General features: G+C 53.7%; 8 protein-coding genes across 8 annotated transcripts; 5 read left to right on the plus strand and 3 right to left on the minus strand.

Annotated features, from left to right (window-relative positions):
• Positions 1-104: 104 nt before the first annotated feature.
• Positions 105-1,026, plus strand: GLOTRDRAFT_126067 (uncharacterized protein; the record flags this gene model as incomplete). The annotated part of the gene is made up of 2 exons (XM_007864473.1): positions 105-705; positions 770-1,026. The coding sequence occupies 2 exons, from the start codon at positions 105-107 to the stop codon at positions 1,024-1,026; spliced, it is 858 nt and encodes a 285-aa protein (XP_007862664.1).
• A 292-nt stretch (positions 1,027-1,318) lies between these two features.
• Positions 1,319-3,477, minus strand: GLOTRDRAFT_56030 (uncharacterized protein). The gene is made up of 10 exons (XM_007863734.1): positions 3,428-3,477; positions 2,980-3,377; positions 2,798-2,924; positions 2,667-2,742; positions 2,539-2,616; positions 2,398-2,486; positions 2,084-2,341; positions 1,659-2,019; positions 1,493-1,604; positions 1,319-1,438 (listed from the first exon to the last, which is right to left on the minus strand). The coding sequence occupies exons 1-10, from the start codon at positions 3,452-3,454 to the stop codon at positions 1,390-1,392; spliced, it is 1,575 nt and encodes a 524-aa protein (XP_007861925.1). The 5' UTR covers positions 3,455-3,477; the 3' UTR covers positions 1,319-1,389.
• A 2,033-nt stretch (positions 3,478-5,510) lies between these two features.
• GLOTRDRAFT_136555 (general substrate transporter) lies at positions 5,511-7,981 on the plus strand (the record flags this gene model as incomplete). The annotated part of the gene is made up of 16 exons (XM_007864474.1): positions 5,511-5,595; positions 5,651-5,846; positions 5,917-5,985; positions 6,047-6,077; positions 6,129-6,236; positions 6,290-6,527; positions 6,583-6,721; positions 6,774-6,835; positions 6,890-6,900; positions 6,963-7,064; positions 7,120-7,229; positions 7,282-7,349; positions 7,402-7,429; positions 7,485-7,533; positions 7,599-7,608; positions 7,668-7,981. 16 exons carry the CDS (start codon positions 5,511-5,513, stop codon positions 7,889-7,891), a joined length of 1,530 nt encoding a protein of 509 aa, XP_007862665.1. The 3' UTR covers positions 7,892-7,981.
• A 654-nt stretch (positions 7,982-8,635) lies between these two features.
• On the plus strand, positions 8,636-11,202 carry GLOTRDRAFT_91265 (general substrate transporter; the record flags this gene model as incomplete). Its single annotated transcript, XM_007864475.1, has 16 exons — positions 8,636-8,720; positions 8,797-8,992; positions 9,050-9,118; positions 9,181-9,211; positions 9,276-9,383; positions 9,430-9,685; positions 9,755-9,893; positions 9,958-10,019; positions 10,078-10,088; positions 10,141-10,242; positions 10,321-10,430; positions 10,499-10,566; positions 10,624-10,651; positions 10,709-10,757; positions 10,817-10,826; positions 10,886-11,202. The coding sequence occupies 16 exons, from the start codon at positions 8,636-8,638 to the stop codon at positions 11,200-11,202; spliced, it is 1,641 nt and encodes a 546-aa protein (XP_007862666.1).
• A 286-nt stretch (positions 11,203-11,488) lies between these two features.
• GLOTRDRAFT_126071 (S-adenosyl-L-methionine-dependent methyltransferase) lies at positions 11,489-12,566 on the minus strand (the record flags this gene model as incomplete). Its single annotated transcript, XM_007864476.1, has 4 exons — positions 11,489-11,890; positions 11,942-12,090; positions 12,145-12,371; positions 12,433-12,566. The coding sequence occupies 4 exons, from the start codon at positions 12,564-12,566 to the stop codon at positions 11,489-11,491; spliced, it is 912 nt and encodes a 303-aa protein (XP_007862667.1).
• Positions 12,567-14,533: 1,967 nt separating this feature from the next.
• Positions 14,534-18,916, plus strand: GLOTRDRAFT_126072 (acetyl-CoA synthetase-like protein; the record flags this gene model as incomplete). Its single annotated transcript, XM_007864477.1, has 9 exons — positions 14,534-14,795; positions 14,848-15,283; positions 15,335-15,626; positions 15,686-17,014; positions 17,056-17,877; positions 17,934-18,027; positions 18,087-18,464; positions 18,529-18,610; positions 18,688-18,916. 9 exons carry the CDS (start codon positions 14,534-14,536, stop codon positions 18,914-18,916), a joined length of 3,924 nt encoding a protein of 1,307 aa, XP_007862668.1.
• A 537-nt stretch (positions 18,917-19,453) lies between these two features.
• On the plus strand, positions 19,454-20,707 carry GLOTRDRAFT_126073 (uncharacterized protein; the record flags this gene model as incomplete). Its single annotated transcript, XM_007864478.1, has 2 exons — positions 19,454-19,927; positions 20,198-20,707. The coding sequence occupies 2 exons, from the start codon at positions 19,454-19,456 to the stop codon at positions 20,705-20,707; spliced, it is 984 nt and encodes a 327-aa protein (XP_007862669.1).
• Positions 20,708-20,941: 234 nt separating this feature from the next.
• GLOTRDRAFT_71461 (PMT-domain-containing protein) lies at positions 20,942-24,425 on the minus strand. The gene is made up of 10 exons (XM_007864479.1): positions 24,068-24,425; positions 23,861-24,013; positions 23,214-23,815; positions 23,065-23,160; positions 22,518-23,015; positions 22,298-22,455; positions 22,096-22,243; positions 21,718-22,039; positions 21,632-21,650; positions 20,942-21,578 (listed from the first exon to the last, which is right to left on the minus strand). The coding sequence occupies exons 1-10, from the start codon at positions 24,331-24,333 to the stop codon at positions 21,078-21,080; spliced, it is 2,763 nt and encodes a 920-aa protein (XP_007862670.1). The 5' UTR covers positions 24,334-24,425; the 3' UTR covers positions 20,942-21,077.
• Positions 24,426-24,683: the final 258 nt, after the last annotated feature.

Genomic DNA, 24,683 nt, shown 5'->3' on the forward strand with positions numbered 1-24,683 from the left:
TGCACACGGGGTGCTGCAGTAATGTCTAGCGGGACATGTACTTACACAGCGTACTCGAGTCGACTCGGCGAATTGCGATTGATATCAGTGGCTGTGCTGCGTACATGCCTATGGCAGTGGCTGCGAGTCCTTTGTTCTTCTCCTTCAAAGGCCCGGCGAGGCCACCGAGTCTCACGCGCCGAGATTTCTCTCTTCTCCGTCTGAAGATTGAATTTCTGCCGACAAACATTATGCCACACCAAATCACCGAATTCCGGGTACACACGACTCAACTCCCGCTAGCCGGCGGCGGAGGGAAAGCCATTTCTTATGCTACCCTGTTTGATGAAAGCAGAAACGACACCGACCAAGCAAAGGACACCGAGACGCTCTTGAGGCACCATCCCGCTATCTGCGCCGACGCCACTCGGCTGTCAGCGCAGCATGCTCTCCACCCGGTCGGGGTGGCCCTGAACGGCGCAGGGGAAATTGGACTCTACGACATCCTGGGCGAGCTCTCGTCAGACAGCGAGGCACTGTCGGATCTCTCATCCATCAACGAGGTGTCCCTGGAGGGGCGCTGGACTCGGGCGGAACATGAGCCCCATCTCCCGAACGAGACCTACATCCACTACCGTCTCCCGGTGTACCGCCCGCTCTCGAAGTTCGCCGACGTCTCGCGCAGCGCCAGGGACATCGTCGGAGTGGTATTGCAGGGCATCGTATGTTAGTCTCTCCATTTCATTTCAGCCCCTTCGCGAGCAACACTCACGCCACCCACGTCCCCCAGGGCACGCGGACCTTTACGAATCCGGCGAGCTCCACCGCAGGCTCGACCTCAACACCATCCTCGGCGCGCCGGGTCTCTCGGGCGAGATGGAGGTGGCCGGCTTCCTCTTCGACTACGAGCCCGCCAATGAGTATCGGCTGAAAGCGTTCCCGCTCGCTGACGTGAGGCGTCTCGTAGCTGGGCTGGATCTCCCCGAAGAGCAGCTGGTGGAGGTGATGGCGGGGCTGTCTCTCGCCAGTGGCGCACTTGGAATGTAGAGGGAACGAAACACTCAACTGTGAGATTGGGCGGAAAAATCTTGGATAGCTGTAAAATGTACCACGTTCTCGCCTGCATATCCGTTGCTATATCAGTGTACAACTCAGCACGCCTCTCCTCAGACATGCCGCCATACCGATGTGGCTGGATGTGGCTTTCGGCTTTGATCCAACGAGATCGGATATGCGCTGTTGATGGTGGCTGTGGCCGGATGCTTTCCCCACCAAGTCTGATTTTGATTCGACGTGCACTGCACTCCCGAGACCGGCAGTCGACTGTTCAGCCATTTCCAACGCAATGACTCACAAATATAGGGGAAGATAGCATAACATTAGTTTTGTATACTTCTGTAAGCACAACATCTAATGTGCTTCCCGTCTCCGGGGCGTCGCCCGCAGGATATCATCCACCCTATGATTCAACCGACATCAGCAGTACGTGACAATGGAAGAAATGTCTGCTTACCGCAAAATCATCTCCGCAGCCTCGCTCGCGCTAAGCACGACCTGCCGCTTGAGCTTATAACTCTCCGTAATACCCAACTCCGCCATGGATCCGATCGTGCCCTGGTTCATATCTAATCCGCTCGTCAGCCTTCCTCCGAAGCACAAGGCCCCAAAACAGAACTCACCCAGCCCCGCATCCGCCTTGCCCTCATAATGCGCCGCCCTCAACCGCGCAACGAGGTCGCTCGAGTCGTACCCCGCATTATCCGCGAGGATCGTCGGGATCTGGCGGAGCGCGCGCGCAAACGCCTCGACCGCGACCGCCTTCTTGCCCTTCGTGCGCCGCGCCTCCTCGTCGGCCGCGCAGCTCATGAGCATCTCCGCACACCCGCCGCCGAGCGCCACGCGCGTCTCCTTCACCGTCTGCGAGAGCACCGACAGCGCGTCGTGCAGCGAGCGCTCCGCCTCGTCGATCATCTGGTTCGTCGACCCGCGCAGCACGACCGTGCAGGCCTCGCCCGCGGCGACGCCGGAGAACCTGATCAGCTATTCGGGGGGGCCGTCAACATATTCGCCTGTGGATCATATAAAGCGTAGAGCATTGGCGTACCTTGTCCTCCCCGATCATGATCTCCTCGATGAGCTCGCACCGCCCGAGCTTGACGAGGTCCGGCCGGTCGAATGTGCTCGCAATCTCGCCGCCCGTGACGAGCGAGAGCCGCTCGACGCCCTCAAAGTCCGCGTGCTCGATCACCATGATGCCCTTCTCCGTGAGCAGCTGCTCGGGGTAGTTGTAGATCAGCTGGCGGTTGATGAAACAGTTGATGCCGTGCGCGGCGATCGCGTCGACCTTGGCTTTCATTTTTTCCTGGAGGTGCGCGAGGTTAGGGAAAAGGGGCAGGCAGGGGGGGTGGATGGACGTACCCGCTCCGCGCGTTCGAGCTCCGCAAGCTTACCCGTGCTGTCGACCTTGACGCGCGCGCCGAAGATTTTGATTTTGTCGGTGTCCATCGCTGTAGGTCAGGGATGAGTACCATCAGACAGGGAAGTAAGGGGGGTGCGTACAGGTGTTGGCGATCAGGATTTTGGCGTTCTCCATTCGTTTTGGGCTGTTCACAGCGATTGTCTTATCCAGGATGAACCCTGGATTACGAGTGAGGGTCATAGACGGATGCAGTGAGGCGCGGGCTTACCTTCATCGAGGTAGGAGTCTGTTAGCTTGCCGCCTGCTTTCTTGATTATTTGTATGTGGTCAAGATCTGTTGAGCCCTGGATATAATTCAGCTCGTGATCTTGAGTGACCCCGATTGCAATCCCTGTTTACCTTTAGTCGTAAGACCGCGTCGACTGCAAGATTAGCAAAGTAGTCCTTGTCCTGTGATAGGACTTTCGATGAAAGGGTCGTCCGAGCAATGTTCAGCAGATCTTGTCGGAATTTTAAGGGATCCGCACTGAGCAAGACCCTTGGCATTTGCAACTATTCATTGGACGCAAGTAGAAACGCACCTGTTGTCCACCGCAGACTTCTCCAGCGCCTTCAAGGCAGCAGCGCTCGCAATCCGATACCCCTCCACAATCGTCTGGGGATGTACTCGCTGATTGACCAGCTTCTCCGCTTCCCTCAGCAGCTCCGCGGCCAACACGCACACGCTCGTCGTTCCGTCCCCGACCTCGTCATCTTGCACCTTCGAGATATTGACCAGGATCTTCGCGGCGGGGTTATCTAGCTGGATCGCCTTGAGGATCGTCGCACCGTCGTTCGTCACGTTGATGTCGCCCGTCGACGCGGACTGCAGGATTTTGTTCATGCCCTTGGGCCCGAGCGTGGACTTGACGAGGTCGCCGAGAGCCATGGCCCCTACGAAGGAGGACAGACGCGCATTCTCCGCCTTCTCCTCTGTTGCCTAGCCTCAAGTAAGTGGAGAATTCATATACTTTGTCGTGTATAACGCACCTCTTGGCCGAAAATATTCATAGACATGTCGTGGTATTCGCGGGACGCGTGAAGCAGCGCAAGTCCAATGCCTCGAAATTGATCCAAGTCTGTCGGCGTTTGCCGATTCTGGCATGCACTCGTTCAGACGGCTCGTGTGTTATGCGTTTATGGTCGACGACGACGGGGGCGACAGCGCTGGAAGCTCTGTGTATGATGACTTCTACATTTTGAGCTTCCACTGAAGGCACGATATCACAGCTGTGGACCGGACTAGGATGGCGTGTCCGACGAACTGCGCTCGCTGGGCGCTGTGCTTCTAGTACTATGCTACTACTTAGTAGGTCTGGCTTGTCGGCTCGCACTCTTCGTGGGATCTCTTGAGCTACGCGCGCCGATTGCCCATTATTTAAGAAAATCGAATTTGGACGGTTTAGACGGTGAGATGTCCGAACAGTTGACAACGGCGTCCTGCCAGCCACATCCGTCTATCTTGCAATCCTGGACATGGAACCGCCCTTCCGGTCCATCTAGCTCTAGGTCCCACTGTTTTCGTTCTGCTCTTTGTGTGTTTCCTCCCTCAAATACTTCAAGACCCAACCAAGTGTCCCATAAGACCGCCTCTGACCTTTACCTGCTTCACTGGACTGCTATGGAGACCACGACTTGCTCTCTCCCGCCGATATCCCACAGTCGCAACAATACCTGGCCCTGGAGCTTCCACTCAGGCTGTCTTCCTTGTTCTCGCGACTGCCCTACTGGTCCATCGCTATCGCCAGAAGATGATTTGACTCGCGTGGAAATCGATGATCTGGACCTCTCTGAATCACTCCAGACAAGGCTCGGGCTTGCGTCAGAGCCTTGCGCGTCCGCGTCAATCGCTGAACCTAGCGGACTAATGGGTACTGAAGGAGAAGGTTGTCTCTTGCCAACTGGTGCCTCTGGTCCATTTTCGAACATTCCCTCCGTGCATACTGCCCAGCTGTCGGCCGCTCCAATTAACGAACAAAGACTGGGACAAGATTGGAGAGACAACGTCGCCCCGGGTTTACTTCTGGCTTTATACGAAGTCCAAGATCGCTTCAAGTCAAAGATGCGAAGGTTATCTGCTATTCCCGCAGACAAGAGAGAAAGCGAGCTTGCTCCCGCCACGCCCAGTTCAGAAGACGTCGTCCCTGAAGGTCATCAGAGTGCCGACGTGGAGGCAGTCACCTTCTACGACAGCTGTGAATCCGGAAGCGATCCTTTCATTTTCGACCGGTACTTCACCCCAGTCGATCCTCCAAATAAGATCCATTGATTCTCAAGGACGGCGACCGTCTCGTCTGCACTGTTGCTCTCTCCCTCTTGAACCATTTGTTACATCGGCCGCTTTCACTCTCGCCCCGACCTGTTGTGCTTCTACACCTGCTATGCGTTGTTCCAATTCATGTCGCTGGAGGGAATATATGTTCTTGGCTCCAGCTCTGGATGGCAGTCTGAGTGACGATTACCTCAAAGGACAGGGCGGTCTGTTCCTTATTTCCTGCACTATCACTATATGCATAGTCTTGTTTCGCCTCTGAATAGCCAGTCTGTTGATCCATGGGAGGGGCCGGCGGGGTTAGTGCAGGCTGTTCGACCGACAATCGCTCTCCGTGAGCGTGCTGGGGTAAGGCCTTCGGGGCTCCGACTTCGTATGACACAGCCAGCAGGCTCGGCGGCCTCACAAAACTGTTCTACTGTATACATTTGTCACAACGGAGTACGAGCGCTGCTCACGTCTCATCGGTTGTCTCCTGCGTGGAAGGGCGCGATGTCGCGGACATCAAATTACCTCGCACTTCCTCTACCTCTGGTAAATGGTTTAGCCGGTTAGTACGCTCGCTTCGTTCACTTGACCTCTTGCTTGATCGACGGGTACGGTCAGATGCCCCTACGGTGCCTATCCCGCCTTGCTGCGAGGATATGTCATTGGGTAAGGCATTCGTCGGCGTCAAAGCTTTATGCGAAGCGGTGAATGAGGGCGATTGGGTACAAAAGGACCGAGAGAAGCATTCAGGTATCGGCTGCTCTTCAACGCTAGTGCTCTTGAACGTGTCTTCTCTTGAGGACGACCTCCGCCATGGCCTCTTTTCTCCCGACTGGAAAGCCCCTGGTTTACCTGATTACCGTGACATGTTCTGCCGGTTTCCTCAACTTTGGTTACGGTAAAGATACACCCGCCGTCCTTCGGTGTAAGTTCGTGCCTGACTGTTCTTGCAGACCAGGGTGTATTCGCGGGCTCTCTGGTGTCCCATTACTACCTTACCACGTTCGGGCCAAACCCGGAGACGCCGCCTGATGCGTCAACTCAAGGAACAACGAGCGCGTTGTTCGATATCGGCGGAGCGGTGGGCGCGCTCGCCGTAATGTTCATCGGTGCGATCCTTGGTAGAAGACGGACAATTCAGGTCGGATGGTACGTCTACCGTTCCGCTCTTATTCATGGTCACCGCTGTTCATGTATTGATACGTCTCTCGTACGTCAGTGTCCTAGTCGTCGTCGGCGCGATACTCCAAGCGACAAGCAGCACGCTAGGGCAGTTAATTGCTGGACGGTAAGCCTATGAGTTTGTTCCATTGAACAGACGGCTGATAGCGTGATGAATTGTCGTACAGGCTTGTCACGGGTCTTGGAGTCGGTATACAGGTATGTCATCGCGACGTGTGACGCACTCGACTGTTGAATGACATGACGAAGACAACCACTGTACCCAACTACTTAGCCGAGTGTACCCCGGCTGCCAGCCGTGGAGCTCATATGGCCATAGAGATCTGTTTCTGTGCCCTCGGGCTTTTCTTAGCGCAGGTACGACTGGTTATTCTGCCCCGTCCTGCGGTTCATATATACCCTTACCCCAGTGGATCAACTACTCACAAGCAGACTCCGAATCTCATTTCGCGTTCTCCTTCCCACTAGCCTTCCAAGTCGTATTTGTAGTCTTCACCGGATTCTTTTGTTTCGTCTTACCAGAGTCTCCTCGATGGCTCGTCTCCAAAGGACGTATAGAGGAAGCGGAACAGGTGGTCATGCGACTGCTGGGCGAAGGAGCTACATCGGAGACGCCAGAAGTTAGGCAAATGATGACCGAGATGATAGGTCCGTCCATGTCTACATGTGTGTATCAGCATGGACGCTTGACCCATAAACGCAGAGGCTGAGGAGCTGGAGACTCGGGGCGGTGCAAAAAACAGGTTTAAGCAGCTGTTCACGAGTGGCCCGACCCAGAATGCCAGACGCGTCGGACTTGCTTGCCTCGTTGCCATCGGACAGCAAGCTACTGGTGTCAACGCGTACGTGAACCAGATACATTTCCTTGCTGATGCATACTTAGGCGTTCTGTAGTGTCACATATTATGTCCCTACTCTACTCCAGAAGTACTTGAAGGTCGGGAGACATGGCAGCCGTACGTCTTCTAGACAATCATTACTTTACCGTGTCGCTCATTAGCTCATTGTAGTATTGATCGGAGTATGTATCTATCTCTATCCCTGCGAGGGAAACATTCCATTGACGCGTCTGATATTATGCAGGGCTTCTTCTCCGTCGTTTCTTTCGTCTTCACCCTTCCCACTATCGTTCTTATCGATAAGATTGGACGGATTGCGCTCTTCATCATTGGCTGCGCTATACAGGTGAGAAGCTGCCGTATAGCAGGTTTTCCCATACTAATATATCTCGCACTGATAGGCCATTTGCTGGATCATCATTGCAGCGCTGATCCCGACAGCTCCAGAGGGATCGAGCGTCTTCGGCGGTGTCATTGTGGCGTTTATCTTCGTCTTTTTCGCATCTTACAGGTATGTCTCATAATAGTCTAACTGTGGAGCGTGTTCGCCGAACACGATGCAGTACCTGCTGGCTAGCCACGTCGTGGGCGTATGGCGCAGAGGTCCTACCGTTGAATATCCGGTCCGACGGTTCGTGATAATTTAGGCTTTATTGCTCCTGGACCCTAAGCTGTTCTCGCAGGACTCGGGTTCGCCGGTGTATGGGTGTGGTGAGTTTTGTTGCGTGGACTGCAGTTGCATGGATGAGTTAAGTACCTCTATCAGGTTCTTCAACTTCGTAATCGTCGAGTGGACACCGTCGGCTATCGAGGATGTGAGTATCATGCTAAATTTACTCGCCTTTGGAGCCGCGTCTGACGCCAAGCCTCATTGTTCTAGATCGGATACAGTATGTTACTTCGGCACCATTAGTCGAACTCTCAAGCTGATCGGACACTCCTTGTCCAGAATACTACATTATCCTGGCTGTCTTCAATGTTGCCATGATCCCGATATTCTACTTCTTCGCGCCCGAGACGAGAGGAAAAACCCTGGAGCAGATGGACTTCTACTTTGCGTCGAAGTATGGTGGACAGGCCGCTTTGGAGGCTGTGGAGGCTGAGCACCGAGTCCAGGATAAGAACGGTAGTGTGCGGACGGAGGAGCTGGAGAAGGTCTCTGATCCTGCCTAACTTGGCGGTTGTAACACCTGGGGTCAATGGAAGCTTTATGAATGCTAATTGTTCGTCCATGATGACCGTGTAGGTTATGCAGAAATGACCAGATGATATTTCATTTACTGTCAAGGCTCTCTTTGATCGCTCACTTTCTTCGCCCCGATTACCAGCTCAACGAAAAGGGCACATAGTACGCAAGTTCGACGCGTCGCGTCATTGAAATCGCATTGATTCCGAGGACAGCCACCATCATGGAAGCTAGCTTTCGATCTCTTTCATCTCCTGCTGTCATAACAGAGGCTTCCTTAAACCTCGATGCCTATGCGACATGCTGCCAGTGGTTCCTCCTAACTGGATCGTTGGCTAATTAACGGTACAATTAGACAGGTCAAGCGGGGACGGTCTGCCTGGAGGTGAGGATCGGCTCACCTCTTTATTGCCGCGGACCTGAATTACCCCACATTTACCCAGGCCCCGTGATGAATTACCCCGCAATAGTCTCCGTGCATGATTAGAATTCTGCGCGACCGGCTACTTCGCTTTCCTGCTATGGGTCAGATGTCCTCACGCGCTTAACCCACTTCGCTGGTGAGGGAATCGCAACGAACCACGATTGGTCAACATCCTCGTCAGCATCAACGCTTTAGGCGGATACAAATATACTCGACTCAAGGCATTACCTGCTCTGAGGTGCTCAGGACCCCCCGAAGCTTCTTCTAGCCCGCAGTGCACGGTGTAAGGTGTGTCTTCACCCTTAGTATGGCCTCTTTCCTGCCCACTGGAAAGCCATTGGTCTACCTGATTACCATAACCTGCTCCGCGGGTTTCCTCAACTTCGGCTATGGTAAGTGGGCGCTTGCTTGCCTCAATATACATGGATATTTTAGTATGCGTGTACTGATTGATTGCTGCTCATGTAGACCAGGGCGTCTTTGCCGGCTCCCTCGTCTCTCATTACTACCTTACTACATTTGGGCCTGACCCAAACACACCGCCGAATGCGTCCACGCAAGGGACAACCAGCGCGCTGTTTGACATTGGCGGGGCTGTCGGTGCGCTAGCGGTGCTGTTCATCGGCGCGATACTTGGTAGACGACGGGCAATCCAATTGGGATGGTATGTCCCATTGTGGCTAGGCAAGCTGGGGCATCCTGATTTATACACTGAAACCAGCGTACTGGTCACTGTGGGTGCGATACTCCAAGCGACGAGTAGTACGCTGGGTCAATTAATTGCTGGACGGTAAGTCCACCGAATAGAAAACTACCCCATCAAATAACGAATGTCCTATTGGGATATGAAAGCCTTGTCACCGGTGTTGGGGTGGGCATCCAGGTTAGTCTCGGGGAACTACTGATGTTGGGTAGACCGCATCCTAAACGACAACGACATCACACAGACGACCACGGTACCAAACTACCTGGCTGAATGCACTCCAGCAGCCAGTCGTGGCGCGCATATGGCCATCGAGATCTGCATTGCTGCCTTGGGCCTCTTCCTTGCCCAGGTGTGTTTATCCACCCCTCCTACTATCCCCCTGTCTCCCTCCTGAGTCGGCCACTCCTTACAAGTGGATCAACTATTCACAAGCGTACTCTGAGTCCAAATTTGCGTTTGCCTTCCCACTAGCGTTCCAAGTCGTCTTCGCCATCTTCACCGGGTGCTTTTGCTTTGTGCTGCCTGAGTCGCCGAGGTGGCTCGTCTCCCGGGGGCGGGTGCGCGAGGCGGAGGCGGTGGTGCTTAGGCTATTAGGGAATGGGGTGACGCCGGAGACGGAGGAAGTGAGGCATATGATGAAGGAGATGCTAGGTGAGTCATTTTGCTTTGGGCTATTCAAATTCCTCAGGACTTCCTCTCCTACTTGGGCGACGTCCGCAGAGGCGGAGGAGCTGGAGAGCCGCGGGGGCGCCCAGAGCAGGTTCAAGCAGTTGTTTACGAGCGGGCCGACGCAGAATGCTAGGCGGGTAGGGCTTGCGTGCCTCGTAGCTATTGGACAGCAGGCCACGGGCATCAATGCGTGAGTAGCGGTTTGGGCCTGCCAATAGTACCTCCGCCAGCTAAGCTGTGTTGGGTACACCTAGGATCACGTACTACGTCCCGACCTTGCTCGAGACGTACCTGAAAGTGGGGAGACAGGGCAGTCGTAAGTCTTCTCTTCTGATCCGCTGCAAGCTTCGTGTTTTCTGATATCCTCCTTGCAGTGTTAATTGGAGTACGTAATATTCATTCGATGCACATCATGTCTGACACAATCGCGAGTATAGGGCTTCTTCTCCCTCGTTTCCTTCGTGTTCACCCTCCCCACCATCATCCTCATCGACAAGATCGGTCGCATATCTCTCTTCATTATTGGGTGCGTCATCCAGGTGAGTGGGGAGATTAGGATGCGGAGACTAGGATGCGGTTTATTTCTCTTCTATTCGTATTGATAAGTTGTGCGAAAGGCGATTTGCTGGATCATCATCGCGGCGTTGATACCCACGGCGCCAGAGGGGTCGACTGTCTTCGGAGGGGTCATCGTTGCGTTTATTTTTGTTTTCTTCGCATGCTATAGGTATGTCTGTTAGCAGAGTTTCACTCTACCGTCTCTGAACTAGTATGGCTAACTACGTTCGATCGCAGTACCTGTTGGCTAGCTACCTCATGGGGCTATGGTGCGGAAGTTCTACCTCTTAATATCCGGTCTGATGGTGCGCATTACGCCTATTTCCTTCTTCCGTGTCAACATTGAAACACGGCATTGCCAGGGCTTGGGTTCGCCGGGATATGGGTCTGGTAAGTCTCGGGTGCACTTCGGTGCACTTCCAGTGCGAGTGTGATCAACTTCTCTAGGTTCTTCAATTTTGTTATCGTGGAGTGGACACCCACGGCTATTCAAAATGTGAGTGCCTGTCCTGATCTGGATTTACTTCCGTGTTTCTGATGTTTTATTTCCCACAGATCGGATACAGTACGTTCATAGGCACCACCTCAGTGATTTACTTACTCATTATGCTGATGTCATCGCAGAGTACTACATCATCCTGGCGGTCTTTAATGTCGCTATGATACCGATATTCTACTACTGCGCCCCCGAAACGAGGGGGAAGACGCTGGAAGAGATGGATTTCTACTTCGCGTCCAAGTACGGCGGGCAGGCGGATTTGGCGGCTGTGGAGGCGCAGCACCGGGTTCTGGAAAAGGATGTGAACAGCGGTGTAGACGCCCATGGGCGCAAAGTGGGGGAAAAAGATGAAGGTAGTGTACAGGACAAGGAGAGCGTGGGGAAAGGCGGGGGTGTGAGGACAGAGGAGGTGGAAGCTAGTGAAGTGTCCAGTTCCGGCTGAGCTGGCTCCGTTATGGTGCGGTGTGTATACTATGGTGCATACGGTGTAAGATGCTAGTGAGTGTATGTGAGACGGCATAGGAGTCCACGAGAGACTGCCTACTACACAAAACCGTGATTCAATCGCAGCGGCTGATCATGAGTGTCAAAGGGGACAAGAGAATTGATATACCTTTCCTACGTTGGAACTCCTGAAAAGATAGTGGCTTCGACCCGTTCCGGTGCCACTGCGTCTAGCATCTTCAGAAAGAATACTATTGTACATTCCTCTGACGAGAAAGAGAGAACTAGGTGATAACTGCTTCGATGATGGAATCGACGGCTCTCATCTTATGAACCTTCCTAACCGAAAAGCCTGCCTTCTCCAGCAAATGTATCATATCACCTTCAGTCCTGGTGATGCCATTATTGAGGGCTAGCAACTGCATGCTCGTTGCGCGGACAAATCTGCTGGAGTTGGCCTGGAGAAGCATGTCGCAGATTAACAACAGACTGTTGGTGGCCATGGCGTTCCGGACATTGCTCAATATGGTTACAACTTCATCGTCGGTCCAGTCATGTAGGACATGACGGACGACATATGTTGGCTGGCCTTTCGGGATATTCGTGTCCGAAGGGATCGGAGCCAAGAAATCCCCGGCCATGAACGAGACTCGGGAGAGCATCGAGGTCGACTGAGTACTCCACAACTTCGTGAAAACGTCAATGCAGCTTATTGGACGACGAAAACAACCACTAACCTTGGCTGCGTTTTCTGTAGTATTGGGGATATCGAAGATGACAAATTTCAGATGAATATTGCGTTGGTCTTCCAGGAGAGCTAACTCTAAAGATCCGATTCCACCCCCCACGTCGATGATGGGCGAGGTGAGCGTGCTCCATGGATAATCTGTACCACACTATCCAATACGGAGTTCGGTTTCACGGGAAATATACTCCTTACCTATTCCTACATTGCCATTGGACATTCGGTGCAGCTGTTGCATAGCTTTCCCAAGTCGCTGACCGCGCCATGCTTCTTCCGGTTTAGACATCCATTCGAAAATAGGCTCTTGAAACCCGAAAGCCAGGTTAACCGCAGGCAGGCTCTTAACGACCTGTCCGTTTTCATCCTTTCGGATCTTGGCAGAGTCGAGAAGGCGAGACGCCGCCCTGAAGCCCTCGTCGCCTCTGCCGTAGCAAAAGCCCGTTAGCTGGTATCTGCGACGAGTGTATGCATCACGCGACTTACACGAACCCAACGGCGTCTGCCATTGAAGACGGGTGGTCTCGCTTGAGAATGTCTGAGAAGGCGTTGTTGCGGTACTCCCGCGCGCCGAATCCTCCGACTTCCTCGAAGTATCCACAGCCCAGCAGGCAGCTCATCGCTACGTCTGTGATACCCTCGGTCAAGAGGTGTGGACATGCCAGAACTTACAAAATACAAACTAAGAGCTCGTGGCGATACTGCGGTTTTCTCACTTAGTTGGGTTAAGGTCTCAGTTCCGTCTCCGATAAAGTCAGGTACCCCAAGGGTTGTGACGAAGTAAAGAGCTTGACTCTCCTGGCAGGATGCTAGACTCAAGTATTAATACGTGGAAAGCGTACGTTCTGCGTTGAGAGATCGTTACCTGCAAGAATAGCAGTATATTCCAGTGGCCCAAGGATTTTCCTCAATAGTGCATCACAAGCGTTTTGGATCTTTATCTTGACGCCGTACTCGTCTCCCTGTTGGCTAGGGTCATTTCCATGACTATTCGTTTGCGTAAGAGTTTGCACTAGGTGCAGAATATCTTCAGCTAGTGCCAGGGTGGTGTGAAGGGTCTGCATATCTGGTGGTGGGGTGCAATATTGAAAGATTCGGACTTGAAGCCTGTTAGAAGCCTATCCATACACGCATCGTGTCAGATGCTATGACGAGTGCTGTGATTGCTCCTTGATTGGGTTACAGCGCGGCTGGAATAACGGACTAGTGGCGTATTCTGCTGGAAATAGGTGGCGATTCGTGAAAGATGTGAAGCGTGTGTTCCGTTGGCTCATTTGCTGACGATGTCCGGTTTCACCGTCAGCCTCCCCCGGCTTCGCCGCTTTGCGCCTGAGAAAGTAGTGGACACACACCCCACGAGAGGCGTTGTACAGTGTGGCATTGAATGAATTGGGTGGCGTTGACCAGGGCGCGATAACGATCACGGTCTTTTCATGATTCGATAGAAGCAGCCACAGCCCGAGAAACCCGAAGTAGAGGCTACGGTCATGGAAGAGGGAGCCCTCGGCCTGAGTTGAACATGAAGATAAGGACTATATTTGGTATGCAGGTGGATGCACACTGGATCTAATTCCCGCTAGAATGATATCGATCGCCTGTGAAAAGACTAAGTCGTTTTGACACCTACTGTGCGGCCAACTCGGATAGAAATGACGAACTTTATGACCATCGAGGTGCAATAGCGCTTCAGCCCCAGAAGTCCGCTGGGAATTGCTGACGATTACTCCATCGAATTCACAGGCCCGGGACCATCTGTCAGGAGGATACCCCAACTACAACTACTAATAATGTAATATGAATCAACTGTCAGACTTGCTTGCGTACAATCTTAGTCCGAACAGCTGGTTTGTTGTCGACACGTCGACGTGTGCGCTCGTTCGCTTCCGCTACACCTGGACAGGTTACAGATAACACTCCACATCTAAATGTCACGTTTAGCCCATTGCAACTATTTCAATCGTGAAATTGAAGATGCGGCTTTGAAAGGAGAAGGTTACTTACTTGAATATCCTTATGCAACCATGCACCGAGAGAGGAGTTAGGCTTGAATGTGATGCATAGGCCGTACCTGCCGCGAGAAGATCAACCTTGGAGGGAAGGGGTATCGAAACCATGAAAATCTGAATCATTCAACATACTGCTGCACGGGACCAGAATGCTCCGTAGACTGTAGATTGTCAACATATATACCTGCATCTGAACGTTCGTCCGGAACAACACGGATGACCTTGCTAATTTCTCACGAATAGCAGCCAACACGGAATTACCCGGCGTGCCAATCTTCCTGTGAACGAATCACCTCCAGCCTAGGCTCCTGCATGGTGGTTCACCGTATGCCCACCTATACCATGTCGCTTATGGTTAAACCAGAGGCACTGGTCCCGGCGAGTATAATCAGTACCTCTGTTTGCATCTGTCGGCTAGCGGCTTGTTCGTCCGATGAGCACCTCTGTTTGCGTCAGTCAGCTAGTGGCTTGTTCGTGGCGCATACTAGGCCGTGAAGCCCCATTTGCCAGTGATTGCTAGCTGGATTCCAGTGCTTCGTGACATAAATATGCCTATGGAGGCTTAATTTCCAGTCAAAGTCATGCAGGCTCACGCGGTTTCCTCTCTACCAGCGACTCTCCCCGAGCTCTTACACACGAAGTCAGGAGAGCTTGACTCCGTACTGGTATTCCTCAGATCGGGTACCCCCAAAGTATGGTCGTATGCTCAACTGTTCGAGGAAGCCTCCATCCATGCCCGTCGCTTAACCTCGCTCGGGTTGAGGCAGGGCGGCGGAGACGTGATCCTCACAAGTTTTCTTCGCCACGAAGACCATATATTGTTCTTCTGGGCATGTTGCCTTGGTAAGCTTCCTCCATTCGCACGTCTACCATTTCTTACTTTACCGTCATGTAGCCGGTATTCCGGTTTGTCCGCTGCCTGCGTGGCATCCTGACCCGTCTCGTCAGGCCGCCGTATTCAGGCATCTGTGTGATGTGTTCGAAAACCCGACACTTGTAACAACATCAGATGCAGCGCAGACTGTTCATGCTCTGGCACCCGACCTCAGAGTCATAACGGCAGAGGAACTGCCTTCCCCGGACACAGAGTCCGTCACATATCCGACGTGGAAACCATGTCCTGACGATGTTGTCTGCTACATGTTGACTTCCGGTTCCACCGGAAAGTCAAAGGCTGTCGCGCTTCGACACTCGAACTTATTATCTGCTGTTCGCGGCAAGATTGCCCACCACGGGACCAGCTCGACCTCCCGCTTTCTGAACTGGATATCGTTCGATCACGTTGCATGTCTATGCGAGGTGCACCTGCACGCTCTCGAAGTTAACGGAAGGTAAAACCATTTGTTCCCATAATTTGACTCCAACACTAATCGAACCGCTAGTCAATTCCATACATCACCTTCTGAGATAATACGTAGACCCAGCGACCTCCTCCGTCTATGCAGCGAATTCAAGATCACGTACACGTTCAGCCCTAACTTCCTTCTGGCTAAGATATGCGAAGAGAATCAGTCAGCCCCTTATGATAAACTTGATTTATCTCCGCTGCATTCCTTGATCTCAGGGGGTGAAGCTGTGCCGATCAAGACCGCTGTAGCCTTTGCTGACCTCATGGAGAAATGCGGAGCCCCCAGGAACGCTCTCAGAGCAGGCTTTGGTATGACAGAGACTTGCGTACGAATTATCTCCTTTCATGACAGGCAGACGAAATATCCTGATTACTATGTCTTCAGGCCGGGAGCGTATATGATACACGACCCATTCTGCGAGATCCTACTTCTGTCTCGATCAAATATCTGTCGGTCGGGAAGTCGTGCAACGGGATCTCCGTGCGGATCGTCGAACCGATAACGGGGTCCGCCTCTCCCCCCGACAAGATCGGATCTCTTCAAGTTCGGGGCCCTACAGTTTTTCGCCAATACCACAATGATCCGATGGCCACGGCGGAGGCCTTCACTGCTGACGGATGGTTCGTGACTGGAGAACTCGGATATTTGGACCAGGACGGAAACCTCCATCTCGTTGGAAGAACCAAGGATGTCCTCAATATTAACGGCCTCAAGTATGCCAGCGAAGATGTTGAGCACTACGTCGAGGAAGCGGGTATCCCAGGTGTCGTCAAGTCGTCTGTCTTCGTGTGCCCTGTTCGCATCGGACAGGCAGATACAGAGACTTACGCGGTCTTCTACCAACACGATATGGGGGCAGGGAGCGCCTACGACGAAGCATACGGCGACGAAATCGTTGCATCCAACAAGGCGGTGAAGTCGCGATGCGCAATGTTTTGTTCGCAGGCACCCCACGTAGTGCTTGCTCTACCGCGCCAATACTTTGTGAAATCCGCCCTAGGGAAAGTCTCTCGGTCGGGCTTATCCCATTCTTATCTTGCAGGTGAATTCAAAGATGCGGAGGGCCGACAAACAAGTGCCAATCCCACACAAGGCATAGAATACGCTCCATCGGACATGAATTCCCCAGTTGAGCATCTGGTTGCCAAGGCTATCTCCGATGTATTCGATTGCAGCATTACCGGCGTCAGGCGCGAGCAAAATATCTTTGACTTTGGCGCGTCGTCACTGCACTTGATGCGCTTAAAACATGTCCTGGAGGAGCGGCTGTCGGTGAGGGATATACCGACGATTGAGTTGCTCAGAAGGCCCAACGTAGGGGAGCTTTGCGACTACATAGGGACGTTCTCCGCCGAGGGCTCGAGCTCCGCTCTTGCAAGCGTCGAATATCAGCCACTGGTCTGTCTGAATGCCTCCGGGTTAAATCCACCGCTGTTTCTGGTCCACCCGGGCGTCGGAGAGATCTTAGTGTTCATCGGTCTCGCGCGTATGTTTACCGGCGATCGGCCGGTCTACGCTCTTCGCGCACGAGGCTTCGACCACGGAGAGTCCCCCTTCGGGACATTCCAAGAGATGGTTGATTCGTACACATCTGCCATCGAGAAATGCCTCCCCAACGGCCCGTATTGCATTGCTGGGTACAGCTTCGGTGGAGCGGTGGCGTTCGAGATTGGCAAGAGGTGGCAGAAAGCGGAAAGCGCGTCTCCTGGCTCGGTATAATGAACCTCCCGCCTCACATTCAGTTCCGTATGAAGGAGCTGATCTGGACGGAGGTCCTTCTCAATCTCACGATGTTCCTTTCCTTGATACCGTCCTTAGAACTCGACTCCGTGCGAGCAGCGCTTCTCGCGGAGTTCCCGGCCATTGAAGGGCATGATATGGAACCCTGCGAGAAGACCCGCGGAGCCGTGATCAAGTGGATTTTCAAGCGGGCTAACCAGAGGAGACTCTCGGAGCTGAACCTCGAGCTCAACGCATTCGCAAGATGGGTGAAAGTCGCGTATGAGATCAACCGCACAGGCCGCACTTTCGAGCCGAGAGGCTGTGTGAAGGGTGCTCTGACGACCGTTTTCTGCGCCGTGCCACTGCCATCGATGGGAACGCGAGAGGAATATAGACGGGAAAGGCTGTCTGCATGGAAGGAATTCAGCGGTCCGCGTTTCGAAATGGTGGACGTCGATGGAGAACACTATACTATGCTCTCCGAGGAACATATCGACTCATTCGCCCAGAAGCTGAAGCAAGCTCTGCAGAGGAGTGAGAAAAGTCCCGTAGAAATTTCGGCGCAGATGTCTCCGTCGAAAGCTGATTTTGACGCCGTGCCCGTAATCGACTTTGGACTAGCCGAGAAATCCCCAAACGAATACTTCCAGCAGCTCAAGTACGCGCTCGAGGAAGTAGGATTCCTCGTACTCGTGAACGTCCCCGGATTCGAGGCCTCCTTCCAGCAGGACCTCTTCGCGCTGGCTGAATCCCTGTTCAGAAAACCGCAGGCGTGGAAAGACTCTCTGGGGACCGAGAACTCTTTCTCTTTACGTGGTTATTTTCGCGCTGACACTATTGAGGGTGCCCATAAGGTAATCAGATCCGACATGTATGTATACATGCATCTTCTGAATCCTGCTCCTCGCAGGCGCATGCTGAGGCCTACCGCTTTGGTGCTGAGATGCCAGCCCCAGGTGACGTGAAGGACACCACGGTACCGTTCTGGCTACGCCTCCACGAAGGTACGATTCCCCCTCGCACCTGTCCCAGCACCCTGCGTTAATAAAAGTGTCTCCCGCAGGTCCGAACCAGTGGCCGCCGGAGGAAGACGTGCCCGGCTTCCGCCGCCAGATGGAGGTTCTCTTCGAGCGCTATTACCAGCTCAACCTCACGCTGAACCAGCACATCTGCGCGCTGCTGGGAGTCGACGCCGCCGTCCTCGACGCGTATTTCCCCGCCAAGCGCGAGTTCAACAGCGCGATATGGCACTATTTCCCCGTGACGCCCGAGATCGCGCGCAGCGCTCGGGACGGGTTCGCCCAGGCGATGCACGAGCATCGCGACCCGTCGACGTTCGTGACGTGTCTGATCCAGTCGCGCGCGGGCTTGCAAGTGCAGAATCACGCTGGTGCGTGGGTGGACATACCCATGGTGGAGGGAGGAGTTGTTTGCAACATTGGTATGTATATACTTACTCTGCTTATCAATACCGCGTAAGGGCATCTCTCATCGCACTTTAATAGGTATGCATCTCATGACACTCACCGGCGGCCGGCTGGTAGCCACCACGCACCGCGTTAACACCCTAAAGATTGATGAAGACAGGTAGTATTGCACGCACTCCACTCACCAAACCGTGCCTTTCTTAGCGAGCACAGTAGAGCCTGACGCCACGCTTGCAGATACACCATTCCGTACGTCCTCTCGACGAGGCTCGACAAACGCATCGAGCCGCTGCCCCAATTTGCGGCGAAGGCGCACGTCCCGCCGAATCCGAAGATCCTCAAGCTGATGGCGGTCGAGGACCCGCTCGTGCGGAGCGGATATGCGCGGCTCTCGCTGTTCCCCGCAGCCACGAAGCGGCTGTACCCGAAGGAGTTCGAGGAGGCGAGGGCATTGGGGGTTCTTTAGACCGGGGAGGAGGGGGAGAGCGCATGGAGGCGACCCTCACCTCTGATTTCTTGCTTTGTGTATATGTTGTCCTCTGTACTCCATGATCTACAGATACGTGTTGACGTCGTTGACGGCAGCGCGGTGTCATGTCTAGACTGCTGTACTAGCAATGCTCACAGTGCCGCCTTATCTCATATCACGGAGTCCACCCCCCCCCCCCGCCCCCCCTATTAGCGAACGATGCATACACTGACACAAGAGACGCGTCAAAGTATTGGAGGTATGGGTTAAGGGAGAGTCGACTGTAATCACCCTGGTCTGTCTATGCCTCGGCGGCCTTCCACTTGCACTTACTGCGGGCGGATAAATGCGCCGGCGCTGGACATTGGACTCGCATGCAATCGGCAGGAAAACATTCTCCTACAATGTGCCGAGAGTCCCTTCGTCTGTGGAGAGCATTGTAGGAAGATATTCTCCCGCTCCTTGCGTATTCCTTGCAGGGAGTCCTTCACCGTAAATGGTTCTTTGTCCCCAGTTAATGGTGACTTCAAGCTCATGGACACCTGGCAAAGAGCGTGTTTCAAGGCTGGGAAGAGGCGCAGCTTGCCCGTGGAAGACCTCGGAAACACTACCATACCAGAGGACATCTTCTTCGAGTCGAATTGTCCTAGCTCTTCCGTGTCTTGTGTCGCTACTGTCATGGGTGAGGACCTGCTTCTGACTCCGGAAAGCAGCTTCAGCTTCACCTGCCCGAGTTCACCTGCCGAGATTGAAGAGCGGGTCGCCGAGAACATCGATATGGAGGAAGCAGAGAGGGCCTCTGTACTTGAAGACGCTGCCCGGGCACTCACTAGCTCCAATGAAGACTCAATAGGTACTCTTGTCAAACCCGAGGAACAGAGGAAGCAAGTCGTCGAGACCATCCACCTAGAGGAAGTCCCGAAGTTCATTACGCGTGAAGACCCAGTCTGGTTACCTTCGCGGTTTCTGTTAGCCCCGTGTTACTTCAAGTTCCCGCAGACGGCCCCTGTAGGAAGCCCATGCGTACCCTTGACAATGCGTTAGATTGCTCAGTGGTACCGGTGGAAACTTCTACTGAGGCTCCCATTCCCTCTGCTGCAGTGACTGCAGTGCACGTCGTCGGCGTCTCTGCCGATGATTTTCGGGTGTCGAATACACTGTCGTCACTACTTCGGACTCCTCTACTTCTTCCACGGCGAATATGGCCGCGGTATCCCTCGCGTCGACCGAGAGCATTAAGGATTTCGAGGTGTCTCTTACCGCTTTGGAGTCCACCAGATCCTCAACCCCCTCCTCCGCCTCAACATTGCCGCTGCACACCAAGTCTGTCCTTCTACCGGCGAAGTTCACCCGGAGGGCACGAAGCTCCCTGTCAAAGGCAAGAGTGTGTCGCCAGTGTCCGCTACGAAGCGTCTCCCGCACAAGCCCCCGCCAACCGAGGACGAGAAGGACGCAGAACGTACACGCGGCCAGCAGGTCGTCACTGGCAACGTGGCGATGCCCACCCCTTTCCCCCGGGTCCATCCTTCGCCTATCAAGAAGGTCGAGGTGGAGGAGAAGCTGAAGCCGGTGTTCAAGCTCCATGCGAGGGTGCCGTGTCCCAAAGCCCTCGCTGCATTGAGGAAGGTCCAGGAAAAGGAAAAGCCGGTGTTCAGGAGGCACGCGACGGGTTGTCCCAAGGCAGCTGTCGCTACGAGGCTCGAGGGGGCTCAAGAAGGGCGAGGTGAAAGCAGTCAAACCGGTGTGTTCTGGCGTGGGGAGAGGCACCGGGCTCAAGCCGAAGGGTAACGCCAGGAGCCCCAAAGTGAAGGCTGCGGGAAAGGAGAATGTTGAATGCAAGACGTACTGATTGTAGTTTTCTCCTTTATATTCTCATGTAATATATCATCCCGCCATTTAGTTTCATCTATAGATGTATAATCGTTAGTGTTGCCGCACCGATAGAGCGAAGGCCTGAGTCGACTCTGTGCTAAGTCGGTTCACAATTAAGGATGCCAGACTTACCCTAGGAAATACATAAAAGTCCATGATGCGAGCAAGCGTGCAATGCTGGAATACTAGTTGTAGGTGCACGATTACAAGAACCCCTAAATAATTATCGAACTGCTACTTTTACACCCAGGCACCAGAGGTCCACCCCCAGACGTCTACACAACTTTCATACCCTCTTCGCATCCTCAGGGTATAGCTCCTTTCGCGCACGATCAGCTTCCGATTCATCTTCGCCCAACGGGCCCTCCTGCTTATGAGGCGCGTTATCCCCAACGCTTGTCGACACTTCAGCTGTCGAGGAGGTATCAGCAGCTGCAGCACTCGTCGTGTCTACTGACGTCGTATCTGCAGCTTGACTCTCCGCCGTGGTCGGCTGCGGCTCGGTGATGACAGAGCTGATCTCCTTGCTCTCAGCCACAGCAGGGCGATCCACCGGAGGCTCACTCTTGATATCCTTCACAGGCTGAGCAGCGAAGATATCACGCCCAGGTTCCGGGCCTACAGCAATGCTTGAGGTTTGCGGGTCGGGGGAGTCAGGGACGATGCCCTGTCCGACTTTGTTGTCCTGCACGACTACGGGAGCGCGGCCACCAGCTTCACCCCCGACGGTGACAACAGGAGTGCTCGATCTCTGTGGAGTAGCGGCTTTACCGTAGTACTGGCTATACTGTAGGGCAATTAGTACTGAACGGTCCCTTCGAGCTTTGCTCTATAACTCACGTCATCCAGGAAGTCATTGCTTATGGGAAATAAGACTCTCTATCAGCCACCATGTCGCGCTCGGGTAGGACAGCAACCCCACGTACCAGTTGAAATCCCAGGTCTTGAGCCACCGGGCGGAATTACATTTTGACTTCGTCCACGGGTTGCCATACGCAATTGGACTGAAGTACGAGAAACTCCAGATGGCGAGAAGGATAAGGACCGCTGCTATCTGCAGGCGCACGCGTGGGCGCAAATTCGACGTTACCAGATCGAAGACAGCAGCGCATAAGAGGATCGCGAAGTAGAGAGCCGGGAAATAGTGGTGCAAGAAGAGCTGTCGTCCCATGAGGAAGAAGGGGAAATAGTGCAGTGCCCAACCGACAAAGAGGAACCCGCAGAGAGTGTCATACTTCACCACCTTGGCTGAAAGTGAACGAGATGGTCAGTATAATTCCGGCAAAGTGCATCTTACGACTAACTGTTCTCGAAATCTCTGTATCCACGTTTCGCACGCAGGATGAGGAAGCCTCGGACGGATGCATAGGCTAGGACTGCGAGTGTACTCAGCCACCATACAGTGGGATTCCCCAGCAGATAAATCTGGCGGTGGTCCTTTACCCAGAAGTTCTGTAGGGGAGGTATGAGTAAATACCACGTAGTGATACACCAGTTTGGACTTACGATACCACGTCTCAGCCGCGGCCATGCGTCGGGCCTCGAGTCATACGTATGCCGATCCGTCAAGCCAGCGTTCGTCGTCCACATTACTTGCTGCAATTCAAGGAACTTGCCGAAGAAACCAGGAAGTCGGTAGTTGACCTTCTCAGCATCAGCCGGAACTGCATGATCAATTCAGTACAACCGACTCAGTGGACGGGAATGTATACGATGGAGGACTTACGATCCGGATGCCAGTTCGTTTCAATAAACCACAACGAATTGTCCCTCACAGCGTTCTTATTACACGTCACCTCTTGCTGCTCGTACCCCCACTCGGGCAACTTGACCTTGTGCGAGAACAGATAACACCCCGTCAGCGCATGACGCAGCCTAAACTGCGTGCGGAGCGTCCGCAGGCGCTTCCCGCTCTCCCTGTCGCGCTTGTCACCCTTCTCGATCTCGACGATCCAGTCGTCGTTCGCGTCGCCGACAAAGTGCGGCATCCCGTAGCCCGACACCTCGTTCTGGAAGTCCACGTCCGACACCGGCGGCCGGATCTCGTGCGAGTGCAGGTACTTCTGCGTCGAGATATGCCGGAACTTGAGGCGCATGCCCGGCGTGATATACGTCAGCGGCTCGCCGAAGGGCAGGTCCGAGTCCGGGTCGGCTTCGGAGCTGGCGTTGAAGATCCGCCAGTCGTTGTTCGCGTCGCGGTGTGGGTAGAGGGTGACCTGTTGCTCTGCACGGTGTTGTCAGTAAGCTGGTGACCATACGAAGCCGAGACATACGGTTGCTCCCGCCGGGATAGTTGTGAGGGTGAGAGTGTAGATAGCCCCCTTGTGTGTTGACGTGACGGATGGTGACCGTGGAGCCAATCGCGACATCTGGTAGCATGTGGGCTGAATATTCCACCAAGGTATGATAGCCAAGCACTCACCCGCATACGTATCCGCCATACCTCTCCCATTCAACGTGTGCTGGAACTCAGAGCTCATGAAGCCGTCGCCGTCTCCAGAATTCGACAAAATCAAGAAGTGGATCGCAAACATGGACATGTAGAACACAATAGGTATGGCGATCAGGCACAGCGCCCTTGCCAAGAAATGCTTCATCCAGAGCCGCGGTGACACACGCAGGTCGCCGAGAAGAAGCCACAGCTGCTTGAGAGTACTCACACCCACGGTCGCGATAGTGAAGAGACCGACCCACTTGCAGCTGACCACGGCACCGAGAGAAAGACCAGACAAGATCAACCATGTCCACCACGACTCCGTGAACGGCTGATGCTTATCTTCGTTGCAGAACCCGACCCAGACGAATACGGTGAGAGCCGTGAAGAAGACTAAGGGAGAGTCGAGGAGGATATGCCGGGACTGGGTTATCAGCCCGTTTTCGAAGGTGAGGAAGAGGGATGCGAGGATGGCAGTTGTTGCGCGGCAATCAAGGGCACGGATGGTGAGGTAGGAGAGGGGGATAGTTGCGACGCCCATAATCGCGGGAACAAGCCGCATAGCGACGTAGGGAACGCGCTCATACGTTCTAGTACGGTTAAGACACGCTTGTAATGACAAAATGAGCGCTCACTTTCCAATGTCCTTGAAGTCAAAGTTTCCATCATATCCAAAAACGAAACCAGCCAGAGTGATTAATAGTTTGGCCAAGGGTGGGTGTACGTCCACAAAGTACTGGGATTTGATGTACTTTGAGGCGAACTTGCCAAAATGGACTTCGTCAAAGCTGCATATAGGGATTCAGTTACAAGAAAGCTTCTTCCATGAGGTATGTACTCACACAACGCTATTTGGTTGCGGCAGGCGGAATAACCGAACCAAGACCGCTACGACCACTATGATGAACAACACCTTCCATTCTGCTGGCGCAATATTCAGTCCGCCTGGGGGGAAGCTCTTCCGTCCAATATCTCTCCTGGTGAACCCTTTTGACGCCGCCTCCCTTCGCGCATCTGCGTCTAGATGACCGTCCCGAACGTGAGGATATCTCGGTGCATGACCAAGAGGGGGTGAAGCCGGCCTCCTCGACCTTACGGTCGGATTCATTGAACTAGAAGCAATTAAACGGTACGAGAGAGCTCAGCTCCGAAGCGAAGAGTAAGGAAAGGAGTCCGTGAGTTGGTCGACGTGTCTGCAGCAGGTGCAGCTGATGCTGCGGCAGTGCCTTAGTTGACGGTATGTTGAATCGTGAGAATTATGAGCTGCGCTGCGTTGTGATCCATAGCGTCGCGAAGCGGGATTCATGGAAAATGGACACGACCACCTTGGGTTATTCGAGTACATGGAGGGGAAAAAGAGCATTTCGCAGCGTACATACGTCCCGGGAGACTTGCCAGATTTCCGGAGGTACCAAGCCTGAGTCAGTCAATGACTGCAGTTCGATGTATGTACTTATA

This window comes from Gloeophyllum trabeum (assembly GCF_000344685.1).
Source record: "Gloeophyllum trabeum ATCC 11539 unplaced genomic scaffold GLOTRscaffold_00002, whole genome shotgun sequence".
In the NCBI taxonomy this organism is placed as follows: domain Eukaryota; kingdom Fungi; phylum Basidiomycota; class Agaricomycetes; order Gloeophyllales; family Gloeophyllaceae; genus Gloeophyllum; species Gloeophyllum trabeum.

What these genes read in the sequence shown, in the direction of transcription:
- GLOTRDRAFT_56030 (XM_007863734.1), bottom strand. Translation starts at nt 3,454, where the DNA reads ATGTCTATGAATATTTTCGGCCAAGAG. An exon ending in AATCCTGATCGCCAACACCT is followed by an intron (nt 2,487 to 2,538) that starts GTACGCACCCCC and finishes CCTGACCTACAG; the next exon opens with CGATGGACACCGACAAAATC. An exon ending in CAAGGCGGATGCGGGGCTGG is followed by an intron (nt 1,605 to 1,658) that starts GTGAGTTCTGTT and finishes CGAGCGGATTAG; the next exon opens with ATATGAACCAGGGCACGATC.
- GLOTRDRAFT_71461 (XM_007864479.1), bottom strand. Translation starts at nt 24,333, where the DNA reads ATGAATCCGACCGTAAGGTCGAGGAGGCCGGCTTCACCCCCTCTTGGT. An exon ending in CTATCCCGGCGGGAGCAACC is followed by an intron (nt 23,016 to 23,064) that starts GTATGTCTCGGC and finishes AACACCGTGCAG; the next exon opens with AGCAACAGGTCACCCTCTAC. An exon ending in ATACAGAGATTTCGAGAACA is followed by an intron (nt 22,040 to 22,095) that starts GTTAGTCGTAAG and finishes GTTCACTTTCAG; the next exon opens with CCAAGGTGGTGAAGTATGAC.